Below are 12,620 nucleotides of genomic sequence, written 5' to 3'. Positions count from 1 at the left end.
TTCAAGTACTAAGGATAAAACCTAGAGGCTTGCACAAGCTCGGAAAATACCCTACCACTGAGCAACTCTCTTTTTATTTTTTTTTATTTGTTTATTTGTTTATTTATTGGGAGAAGGTCTTGCTCATTTGCCCAAGTTGGCCTCAAACTTGTGATTTCCTGCCTCAGCCTGAGCAGCAAGGATTACAGGTATGTGCCACCAGGCCCAGCTAAGGAAAAAGCTTTTAAAAACTTTTCCTCTTTGGTATTTAGATAAAATCGCTACTTTCACCTGATATCAGCAGATTTGGAGAAAGGCATTATAATTTAATCTGAGCAACAGAGTGGCAAGAATAGTCAGTTCCATTTTTGCCCCAGTTCTTCCAGGTTTGTAAATTTATGACGAGCATCTCAGAGTGAAACACGTCCGAGCCATGTTTCTACTACCTGACAGGTTAGGCGAGGTCCTAGGTTGATGCTCCTGCTGTTGGAGGTGTCGGTCCATCTCCCACACCACTGTAGACCTGGAGTGCAGGTAGGGTCTCCTGTGATCACTAATTCTGAAGGGATCTTCATCAAGGCAGGGAGGGAGACTGTTCTGAGGGGTTTCTCTTTCTCCATACAGTGGGCAGAGCATTGCTCAGCGGCTCCAGAACTGGGCAGTGGTGTGCCAGGAGTTGTTCTTACTGTCAGTCAGCCACCCACAGACTCATACTTAACCCATGATTTTGCTGGAGTACTGAATAAGGAATAGATCCCAGAAAAGAAGAACAAGATGAAGAAGATAAAGAAGAAGAGAAAAAAGGAGAAAAAGGAGTGGGTGGGGACAGATGAAGGAGAAAAGAAACACTAAATGGGCTCCAGACGTTTAGCCGAGACCCAGCTAGCATTCACAGTGCTGGTTGCTTGAAACACTACGCTCCAAGTCTCATGTCATGAAGTCAGATATTTGCACCATGAAGCCAAATATACTAAAGAAAATATTGAGCAAACATTCAAGAAAATGACACGTTTTTGTTTTTAAAAAGATCTGAAGTAGTTTTCTACCAAAATTAGACCTAAAATAAAACATGGTTAAATAAGTGCAAATTATGCTATTCATATTATCAGACCACAGTGCAATGACACTGGAAATCAATGGCAAAAGAAACCTCAAAAACTACATAACCACATGGAAATTAAGTAACAGCCCTCCTGAACAACTAATGGCTCACATATGAAGTTAAATAAGAAATTAGACACTTTCTACAATTAAATGATAACACTCATACAACATACCAGAACTTTTGGGATGCAATGCAAGCAGTCCTACAAGGGAAATTTATAGCAGCGAATTCCCACGTCAGGAAAACTGAGTGAGTTCAAATAAACAACCTAATGTTGAACCTCAAATTTCTAGAAAAAAAGAGTTAAGTTGAGGCGAGAACTCATGAGAGAGGAAATTATAAAGACCAGAGCATAAATTAATGCAAGTGAGACCATGGAAACAATATAAAGAATCAATGAATTGAAGAATTGGTTTTTTGACAGATTAAATAAAATTGATTAACCCCTAGCTAATCTTGTCAAAAAAGGAAAGAAAAGACTCAAATTCATGCAATTAAATATGAGGAGAGTGAAATCACAATACACCCTACAGAAATCCAGAAGATTATCAATACTTACTTTGAGAATCTATACCCAAAGAAGGTGGGAAACACAGAAAGGACAAATTTCTAGATACATACAAATTACTAAAGCAATTATCTGAATAGAAAATATAAAAATCATAAATAACCCAGTATCAGTCAATAAAATTGAAAATGTAATTAAAAAGTTACCAACAAACAACACTAAAAAGCTCAGGTCCTGATGGATTCACTGCTGAATTCCACAAGAAATTTGAGAAGATCTAGTGCTACTACTTTTCAAACTCTTTAATGAAACCCAAAGGGAAGCAGAACTCCCAAAGGCATTCCTGGAAGCAGGCACTAGCCTGATACCTAAAGCAGGGTGGGATCCAACCAAAATAAAATCTTTCTAATGAGCATCGATGCAAAATCCTGAATACGATACTGGCAAACAGAATGCAGCAAATCAGCAAGAACATTAAGCACCATGACCAAGTAGGATTCCTCTCAGGGCTGTGGGGATGGTTCAATGGATGCAAATCAATAAATATACTATGTTATATCAACAGAGCCAAGGATAAAAAAAAATCACATGATCATCTCAATAGATGTAGACAAAATTTGACAAAGTCCAATACCCGTTCATGATAAAAACTCTACAGAAAAATTGAAAAGATGATTTTTATCTCAATCTGATAAAAGTCATCTATGAAAAACCAACAGCCAACATCATACTACATGGACAAAACCTGAAAGCATTCACTCTAAAATCAGAAACTAGGGAAGGATGTCTACTCTCACTACTCCTAGTCAAAGTCATTCTGGAAACATTAGCAATAGCAATTACCCAGAGAAAGAAATAAAAGGAACAAGGATAGGAAAGGAAGAAGTGAAATTATCATTATTTGCACATGACAAAAATTCCATCTAAAGACTTCTAGATTTAATAACCAAAATCAGTTGCATAGCTGGATACAAAGTAATCACTCAAAAATAAAAAACATTCCTGTAACAACAAACTCAGTGAGAGAAAAATTAGAGAAACCACCTCTATCACAATAACACTGAAAAAAATGAAACTTAGGAATCAATTTAATAAAGGAAATAAAAGATCTTTATGCTGCAAACTACAGTACTCTGAAAAAGGAGATCAAAGAGGATATCAGAAAAATGCAAAGATATCTTTTATTCTTTGGAGAGGAAGAACCAACATGGTGAAAATGGCCATATTCCAAAAACTGTTACACACATTTAATGCAATCCCAATCAAAATACCAACAGCATACCTCACAAAACTAGAGAAAATAGTCCTTCAATTCATTTGGAACCAGAAGAGATCTAGACTAGCAAAAACACTTCTAGGCAACAAAGGCAAGGTAGGGGGCATCACAATCCCTGACTTGAGCCAATGCAAAACTGGACATGGTACTGTAAAACAAAAAAACAAAAAACAGAAAACAAAATATGCCTCAGGATCAATGGAACACAATAGAAGATACAGAAAAAACTCTAGACACACTCAGCCACCATATCTTTGACAAAGGGGCCAAACACCTGCACTGGAAGAAAGATAGCCTCTTTAACAAATGGTGCAGGGAAAATTGGCTTTCCTCATGCCAAAGATTAAACCTTGATGCACATCTCTAACCATGAGAATAGATCAAAGATCTAAATACTAAAACAGAGACACTAAATCTTCTGGAAGAGAGAATAGGTAGAATTCTTAAAAGACATGGGTATAGATAGGCAAAGACTCTAAGAACAAAACCCTAATCTCACAAGAAATGTTATAAAAACCTAACAACTGAGATCTCATCTTATTAAAAAGATTTTGCACAGCAAAAGAAATCACCAACAGGGTGAAGAGACAACCCAAGTGAGAAAAAATTTTGCCAGGTATTCCTCAAAGGGCTAATATCTAGAATATATAAAGAACTAAAAAAAATTTCCGTATTTAAAGACCTAATCCAAAAATGGGCATCTGAAATGAATACACACGCCTCAGATGAAGAAATCTGAACAGCACATAAATCTATGAAAAATGTTCAACATCATTGGTCATCTAAGAGAAGCAAATTAAAACAGCACTGAGATTCTATCTCACTTCAGAAAGAATGGCGATTATCAAGAAATCAACCAATAGGGGATTTAGCTCAGCGGTATAAGTATCTGCCTTGCAAGTACGAAGTCGTGAGTTTGATTCCCGGTACAAAAAAAAAAAAAAAAAAAAAGAAATCAACCAATAACAATAACCAATCAATAACAAATGCCTGTGGGGCTGTGGGGAAAAAGGAACTCTTGTGCACTGTTGGTGGCACAACTTCTGTGGAAATCAGTGTGGAGAGCCCTTAAAAAACTACAAGTAGATAATACCATTTGACCCAGCTATTCCCCTTCTTGGTATCTTCCTGAAAGAATTAAAAGCATCGTATCACAGTAACATATGCATACCCATGTTTATAGTAGCACAGTTTGTAAAGGGTAAATCTTCGAAACAGCCTAAATGCCCATCAACCAATGAATGGATAAGGACATGTTCTATAACAGTATATAGTGGAGTACTACTTAGCTACAAAGAAGGATAAACGAGACATTTATAGCTAAATGGATGCCCTGAGGCTATACTCTTAAGTGAAATAAATGAGATGAAATATGTAAATATCACATTATTCTCTGCTGTGAGAAACTGAAAGTGTAAATAAGGACAAAATGTGCAATAGATATTGTGAAACAGGAATAAGATGTTCAAATGGGAAGGGGAACTTGGGAGAGGGGAGGAGGAAAAGGAAGGAAGGGAAAAAACGAAAAGAAGGAAAAATGGAAATAAAGCTTTTGCAAATGAGGAGCGGGAGAGAGAGGGCAGGGGAGTGGGAGAAAGGAAGAAGCAAGATGTATCATGTGCAGGTACAAATTCTGTATGATGAACATTATCATTACGTATATTTAAAATGTACCAATAAACTTAATTTTAAAAAAAGGTATTGAGGTAGAGTTTTCTACCAAAATTAAAACTGAATTACGGTGCTTTTTCTCCCCTTAGTTTGGAAGGGACACCAAAGGCGCTCTCGCATCATGATACATCCTTGAATGGCTGATCACTTTAGCAAGGTCACTATGATGGAACACATTTATCTTTAAGGCAATCATTGTAGGAAATAGGACAACAGAGCCGCTTCTACCTCCATGCTAGTATTAGGGTCAAGATCGTCACACTCTGACTCCTCGGAACTGTTCGTCTCCTTGGTTGGCAGCATGAAGGAGAGGAAGAAAGAGAACACGGTTAGAACACAAGGTGTTTCGGCTTGGAGAGGTGCGCAGCGGACAAGCGCAGGGCAGGGGGAGCCGGCCGAGAAGCCGCAGAGGCTCTGCTGCGGGTAGGGGGTAAGGGGTAGGGGCGTGCTGTCTGCAGGGAGAGGGGGCGGGCCTGCGGGCAGCTGCTCAGCCCACCAGGAAGGGCAACGGAAGTGACCAAATGGAGTGCGAGTGCTGAGAAGCTGGAGGACTGTCTTCTGCACGGCTGGGCCTACTCCTAAGGAAGGAGAGCAGGTCATTTCTTTTCCCCAAGGAGGAACTAAGAATGGTTTGCAGTGGCTCTGATTTTCCTCGGGAAGGCACAGAAGTGCCAGGTAGATAATCCCACATTGTAACACTATTGAATAATTAGCACCAGATTTTCTTTGTCCAGAGGCAGATTTTTTCAGAGAGCTTAATTTGAAGCAGATTATGGTGTTTCAAAATGGGAGAAAACAGGTCTGGGAGTCTGAAGTAACAGACCGGTTTTTACAGAGCAGTAACTTGGGGTTGGCAATGTGCACCTACCATGTCAGTGCACAGGGCAGGCAAGGAGAATGCTTAAAGCTGATACTGTCTGAACTCTGGGGAAAAGAAATGAAACTTTCCCAAGGACACGGGGGCCTTGAGCTCCAAACCTCAGCCCAACAGGGCCAAGGATTTGGAAGGCATCCTTGATCTCTGTAACCTGCATGTATTCCCAAACCTTAGATACTAAATAAATATGCAGCTTGGAAAAACTAAAAATGAATCAAGCATCTTCTATTTCTAAGAAAATAACCCTGCAGGTAATTTTGCTATAAAAAAATCTGTGTAGTATAAGAAGAAAGGAATAAAAGAAAAAAACCAGGTACTTACTTGAACTGAAGTCGCCGGGAAAAATGAAAAATAAAAAATACCGTGATCTTGCATGCAAAATTCTGCTAAACTACTTCCCCATTGGTCCCATACTGGGCAAAAAAATAAAATATCCCCATCCACCCAAACTGCTTTGTGACAGTGCTGCCCAGTGGGAGTAGATGAGAGGGACACAGCTCCGGAACCTTACTCACTTTAACAGAGACTTTGTTGCCCAGAATATCCTTGGGTTTACGAGGCCCTGGGGCTTCATTTTTACCCGTGTTCTCCACTTCCGCCCGCTTTCTCATGCGTAGAGTATGCCATGAACATGACTTCCTGTTGTACCAAAAAATGCACCAATCAAAATGGCAGGTTGGGGGCAGAATGAAACTGCTGGTGTGCTCTCCAGCCTTGTGTTAGTCAAGGGACACGCTCCAGTCAGCGCCAGGGGCCCAAAGCTGTATGCCTGCTCCTACGGCAGCTGGGGGCTGACTTTTCCTCTTAGTAGAAGTGAGTGCAGATAAACTCTGACCCCTCCTGGAAGATGTAGAAGGGTGACAGTGTCAAAAAATATGAGTTCTGTGTTACTAAACTCTTCCTGAAAGGTTTTAGATCATCTGAGGAAGTCATCTAGGACTAGCAGTTCTCATTAGGGCAGGAGAGATGGAGAGGGATGGAGTTGGGGGGAGAGGAGGGCAGGGACAAGGTGAGTATATTCTACTGTGCGGAAGGCGCTGGTGTTTCCTCAAGCTCTGATGTGAAGATCCCAAAGCAGACTGTTGAGGTTTCCATCCCATGATATCTATTTGAGGGCGGGGGACTGACTTAACAAATGGTTGAACTCCATTGGTTATCTGCATACTTTAGGGCAAAGGCTTCAGGCCATGTTCTCCATATCAGTGTTTATAAATACAATGGTACCTCAGTTCACAAACTTAGTATGTTTTTACGATTTTGGGGAAGAGAGTTGCATTTGTGTTTGTCATCCAATGTGGAGTTTATGAAAGGAAGCAAAATTTTGTCAAATGCTTTTGTTGGAGAACTGAACTGTTTGCAAATAAAAGCATTTGTAAACCAAGGTACCACTGTATAGAATTCTCTTAGCTGCTAAGAAGTCCTAGAATTTCTCTGTTGGGACAAGATCCAATGTGTGCCCCCAGGGAGGTGAGAGTGGCAATGACCCTTCGCGTCATCCTAATTTCTGTTTTGCAACCAGGGGTTTGGGATACTTCTTCATAGATCTATAAAGGGAAACTCGAAGCAAAACTGTTGAGTTCTACCACCAGGACCCAAAAGCAAAGACAGTGAAGCCATAAACAGCATTGAGGTTCCTTAGCAGGGGTGTGATCGCAGGGTTTGGATGAAGTGACAACCATTATCTGGAGTGAGGTGAGGTTTGGTTTCCCATCAGATCTCTTTGTCAAATGTGGGCCCCCAGAGACAGGGCTCCATGAGGAAAACCATCCTCCAGAGGGAGATGCAGGTGACTTAGAAGGAAACAAGATACTCCAACATATACAGCTAACCTCTGTCCCACAACCCTCCACACGCTAGGGCTTTAGGTTATCCCAAGGCAGATACTCGAAAAATGCAGTATTATTACCTCATCCATGGTCTTAGCAAGTAACTAGAAGCGCAAAAGCTATCACAGCCAGGTTCTTGTATGTTTTGGAAAAGTGGGCCTGCCACTGTCTCGTACCTATTGACTGCTGTCTCTCTAGGATGACCTGTACTCTTGCACCTTGCTCAAAGCATTTTGTCTCAGGCACAGAAGCTACCCTTAGACAATATCTCTGTTAGCTACAGACCTTCACTTTCGGTCTCCTCAATACTCAAGTCCCTAGCTCCTTCTCACAAGATCTCAAGTCAAGGAGATTCCTGCCAAAAACAGTCCCCACGCAGACAGCGCAGTATGTCAGTGGATGTGGATGTCGCGTGTGCACCTGTGTTCACTGTCATGCTCTGGGGTCTTCGGTATGTTTGGTAAGAAATGACAAATGTCGAAAATAATGTTTTGAAGGAGGATCACAATAGCGTTAAATGGCAGCATGGGCTCGATTTCAGATTCTTCTTCCCAGAAGCACTCGGCATCACGGTTTGGGGAGTTTCCACCTCTTGGCCATAAGCCCAGGGACTGATGTGGACACAGAGACTCCATGACATTTGTCCCGTAGGCATCATAACTGACTCTGACCCCTGTGGTCAGAGCAGGCTCTGGGGAAGGGTGGTGGGAAGCCTGTGCTCATAAACATCGATACCACTTCAGCCACTTGCTTCTCTCCGTCCCACCACCCCTTGTGAAAGGAATCAAAATGACTATGTGTATCTCAGGGTGTTTCCCCAGCCTGATCCCTGGAAGTGGGAATTCATGACCAACAGATCCAAGGTGAGGAGGAAGAAACGCTCAGTGCCTGTGAAATAAGAACAGGAGTCAATAGGAACCAGCTTTGTAAAGTACTTGATTAGTCAGAATGTCAGTGTTCTGAGGACTTTTATTTCCAAGGTTTCCTAAAAGGCACCCAAACCAAGTATCTTTAGAATAGAGTGGACTGGGCCTCGGGGACCACTGCTAGCTTCTAGCAGCCTGTGGTTACCTGGCAAGGCCAGGGTGACACCAGTTGCTTTCCCCTCGGCCTAGAAGGAGGGCTAAGGCAGTTTGGTGCTGCTGGTGCCACCGCTCAGGTACCTCAGGGAACTGCCTTGGCTCTTCCCTGGGGAACACACACACGCGCGCCCCTGCCCTACCCATTCATTTACATCAGCACCACACTGCTGCCCAGCTGCCGGGAACCTACTGGACAGCATCCACTCTGCATTGTTCTTCATCTTATAAATCAGAGAAATGAGGCTGTTTAGAAGGGGATGCTAGGATCAGAGCTTTAATGAAAAACTGTCAATGCATTGAGCCAACTCCTAAAATGTAGAGAAAAAGGAGAAGGAGGGGGGGAGGGGAGAAGAAAGAAGAGGAGGAGGAGGAGGGGGAAGAGGAAAAGGAGACGCGGATACAGGAGGAGGAGGAGGAAGGGGAGAAGGAGGAAATGGAGGAAGAAGATACACGTGCACATTTAAAGTCTGAGAATAATGAGAGGGGATAGAGGGTCAGCTAAACTTTAACCTCATTAAAACATGCTCACGGTGAACATTTATTTTACATATTTAAAATAGTACATTTAAAATTATTAGTTACATTACAGGTACAATGATGAACATTGTGACTCTCCATTATATTGCACAACCTGACTTCATCCATAGGGTTTCTTTAAATAGTGCAAAATACTTTATACAGGAATGTGTTCGGAAGGGTCTTTGCAACCAAAATAAGGAAAAGAACTATCTTACAAATTATTATGAACATATATTAAAGTGATGGGGGAATAAAAAAAGTTACAGTCTGTACAGAGGCATCTCCATAGACAACCAAAAAGTTTCCTCTCTTGTGGGAGAAGCAGCAGGCCTCAGACCTTTCCAGGTCTGGTATTTTTGCTAAGATCATTTTTTGGTGTCAATCAAAAAATATATATATTTATCAGTAACTTCATACAATATAAACAGAAGTCCAGTTCAGTGAGTCCGTGGTGGGTCAGATGTAGTAACAGAAGGCGCACCCTTTGTCACCTAGGGTTTCAGTAGGGCTCTTTGCTTAATGAGTAGGGGAAAAAAGAGGAGAAAAAATGAACAGAAAATTATAAATGAAAAGGAAAGAAAAACCACCACCATTAACAACCAAAAATTCAGAACAACCCACCGGGACGCCCCTGCTATGGGTGGCTCCACCAGTGCTGACACTGGTTCCAGGGGGCTCTACAGAGCAGCAGGGATTCCCTGCCCTGTGTCTGCCTTGCGTTCTTTTGTTTAGTTCGACTTTTCAATCCATAAACTCCTCTCCCAGGGAAGCCAACGAGGCACTTACTTGATGCTGCCATCACTACCGTCTCCTGCCGCTGTGGCTTTGCTGAGGGGTGCCAGGATGCTGCCCGGGACCCAGCCCTCGGCCGCGGGCGAATGGTCGTTGGCCGGCTGGTACACCAGGCACATATTTTGCTGGTTGACGGCGAGGACCTGTACCACTTCACCTTGGCTCACACAGATTTCGTTCTCCTTCAGTGCATAATAATCTTTGATCACAGCCATAGACGAGGTCCCATTGCAGCCCCCTAGTTCATTCTGCTTGGAGAACAGCATATGGGGACACAAACACAAGGAGGCTGGTTCACAAGGGCTTGGCTCTGGCCATACTGCACGGCTCAGGGACAAACTTTCCACCAGAAGGGTACGGGCTAGATGGACACTCCTTGGTAATAACATACTCATAACTGTGCTTTGAAAGTGTGTGCTTTTTAAATAGCAATGTTTCCTACAGTGATAAAATCAGGAGTGAACAGACACAGGCACAGCCCTGAGAAAGGGAGGGAGTTCTTTAGCCTGGAAGCCCCTTCCTAGCATTCAATTTTCCTAACAGCACTGTTTTGCTAACAGAAGGAAGAACCTGGCACTGGCACAGGGTACACGAGCACCTGGGCAAAGGTCAGGTCAGGGGTCGCAGTTCTCCTTTATGGAAAGAACATAGACCCTTGGGTAACACATTGTTTTTTCCTTTTTGAAAAGCATCAACTGCACATGCCTGTAATCCCAGTGCTTAGGAGGCTGAGGCAGGAGGACCACTGAGAGTTCGAGGTCAGCCTGGGCTATACAAGTGAGTTCAACACCAGCCTGCACTGTATAATGAGACCTTGTCTCAAAAATAAAAACAAAAACAAAAACAAACAAACAAAAACCCAAACAGCTCCAAAAACCAAAAAACCAAACCAAAACAAAACAAAATCTTTCTCTATATTCTGACTCTCCTTAAAACAGGTATAAAATAACACTTCAAAAAAAAAAAAAAAAAACCCAAACCAAACCAACCAAACAAACAAACAAAAAAAGACACTTCTGTTCAATTCAAAGGCAAGGCCATGACCTCGACCCAACTCCCTATGAGAACAGAACTCCTGTAGGGAACCCCTCATCCTGCACTTGTTAACACGTAGGTGCTGCCTACGTGATCTTCTCATGTGCGGCTACACCAGGGCGGCTGCTTCTAGATAGACCAGTGACTCCCACGGGACCCCACTGCCTGCTAGCACCTAGAGAGAGCCAAAACCCTTCAGCATAGCCAACAAAATGCCATTGTGATGTCATGCAATTCACAAGGGCAGGGTATTTTAGGGTGAAAATCATTTCCAGGTGATATGATGAAATAGTGTGATACAGTTACTGTAAAAAAGAATTGAACCAGGGCATAAATAATTTTAACAAAGACATAAATTAATATTCAGGCAAAAAGACTAAGCCTATGATATGGGACCACATAGGTTAAAAAAAAGGGAGGTGCTCCTATGCCTAGATTCATTCTAGAGAAAACTGAGGCCTGATGGACTAACTTGCTGGGGTTTAAAAGCAAGTAAGTTTCAGAATCTGGAATAGCCACCAGATTGCCTGATTCTTAATCTGGCACTTTTCCTATTTCTCTCCTGTTCCTACTGCCCCTTAGGGCCAAAGAGCTGTGCAGAGTAGGCTGACAGTGTAAGACTATTCTCGTGGTGGGATCTGGAATATGGGTGATGCAGACTGGCTTCCCCATCCACACACTAACATTAGGTTCTCCTTGGCCATAAGCTAATGGACAGTGGAGAGCTGGGTGGGAGAAAGGTAGAGCATCATTTGGAAGGGAAACCCTTTTTCAAGATGGCAGACGCTCCAACTGTGACTTGTCGATGGTCTACAACTACTTGGCCTGGCAGAATTTACCTGTTTTCATGCTTTCCATTATGCTTGGCCTCACTGCTGTAAAGCTTCTATAGACGACAGTAACCCTTTAACACAGAGTATCTGAGTCAGAGGGCACCAGTCTAACTCGGTTCACCAGGCGAGAAAAAAATAATGGAGACTGAACTGTATTTAGTGGATTGTTCCTGCTAAAGTAATTAGCATAAAAAGATGCCCCTTCTTAACGTGGCCTTTGAGGCTGTGCCTTTCAGGTTAGGGAGATTGGGAGTAACGAGTGGCCACTTACCTTGCTGGACTCGAACTTGTCGCCAGGTTGGTGGCAGTCAAACCCTGGACTGCCATTGGAGGTAGATATCTTCAGGGGTGGCACAGGTGGGCTGTAGCTGGAGCCCTTTGGAGGCTTCTCAGAGCCCACAGGCCCAGAGGAGTAGGGCCTGGGGCTGGCTTGGGGAGCCCTAGCAGGCTGGGACCGCATCACAGCCGTGCTCCTCTCCTTCCGTTGGTATTCAATGGGTGACTGCAGTGCTGCAGGATAAGGGCAGATTTCTTAAGTTTGCAAATACCACAGGCATCGGGAGGCCCACTGTATAGCAGGCTTCGTGTCAGACATAGTGCGGCTATGTGAGGAAGGCGCTACCCTTGCTTTTAAGGAACGGTGGGAGCCAGGACACCTATCTAAATAATGAAGATACAAGCACCAAATGATGACATAGTCCAGGTGCAGCGCTGTGCAAAACGAAGGAGAGGCGATTAGGCTCTGCCGTGCGTGTATGTGCAGGTGTGTGTATGTGCAGGTGTGTGTGTCTGGGAGGGGGAGGGTAATGAACAGCTTCAGAAGGGGCTGGCTACCTCTGATACTGAGCCTCTGAGGAAAGGAAGCAAATGCAATACACTGGGAATGGGCTACAGTCCGATTACTGGTAACTGAGGCGTACAGGACTCCATGGGAAGGGAGGAGCGAGATGAGGAGGTGGGGGCATGCTCAGACCTAGAAAGCAAGACGGTGAGACTGGTTAGTCCTACAGGTCATGAAAAGAGGCTTGGCTACATGAACTTTAAAGTTTTAAGTTACGTCATCTGATTCTGCCATCTCCTCTCATCAGAGCCACATTTCAGGAACACTAACGTAGTA

The 12,620-nt window shown here is 43.1% G+C and overlaps 1 protein-coding gene across 6 annotated transcripts in view; it reads right to left on the bottom strand.

The window, feature by feature from the left end:
* Kalrn (kalirin RhoGEF kinase) overlaps nt 1-12,620 on the bottom strand; it is a 581,802-nt gene that overhangs the window by 41,659 nt on the left and 527,523 nt on the right. For 5 of the 6 annotated variants that reach the window (XM_063225109.1, XM_023562599.2, XM_013146376.3 and 2 more), the window contains 4 exons: nt 11,775-12,013; nt 9,630-9,883; nt 5,932-6,055; nt 4,768-4,827 (listed from right to left, as the gene is read on the bottom strand). In XM_063225109.1, the coding sequence (XP_063081179.1) occupies nt 4,768-4,827; nt 5,932-6,055; nt 9,630-9,883; nt 11,775-12,013 (677 nt within the window). Of the gene's footprint in view, nt 1-4,767; nt 4,828-5,931; nt 6,056-9,625; nt 9,884-11,774; nt 12,014-12,620 lie in introns of those variants that run through there. The other variant, XM_023562598.2, reaches the window with a different exon arrangement.

Source organism: Cavia porcellus, unplaced genomic scaffold, assembly GCF_034190915.1.
Source record: "Cavia porcellus strain 051 isolate PalLab524CR breed Dunkin Hartley unplaced genomic scaffold, mCavPor4.1 scaffold_15, whole genome shotgun sequence".
Taxonomy (NCBI): Eukaryota; Metazoa; Chordata; class Mammalia; order Rodentia; family Caviidae; genus Cavia; species Cavia porcellus.
This window is presented reverse-complemented; position numbering and strand designations above follow the sequence as displayed.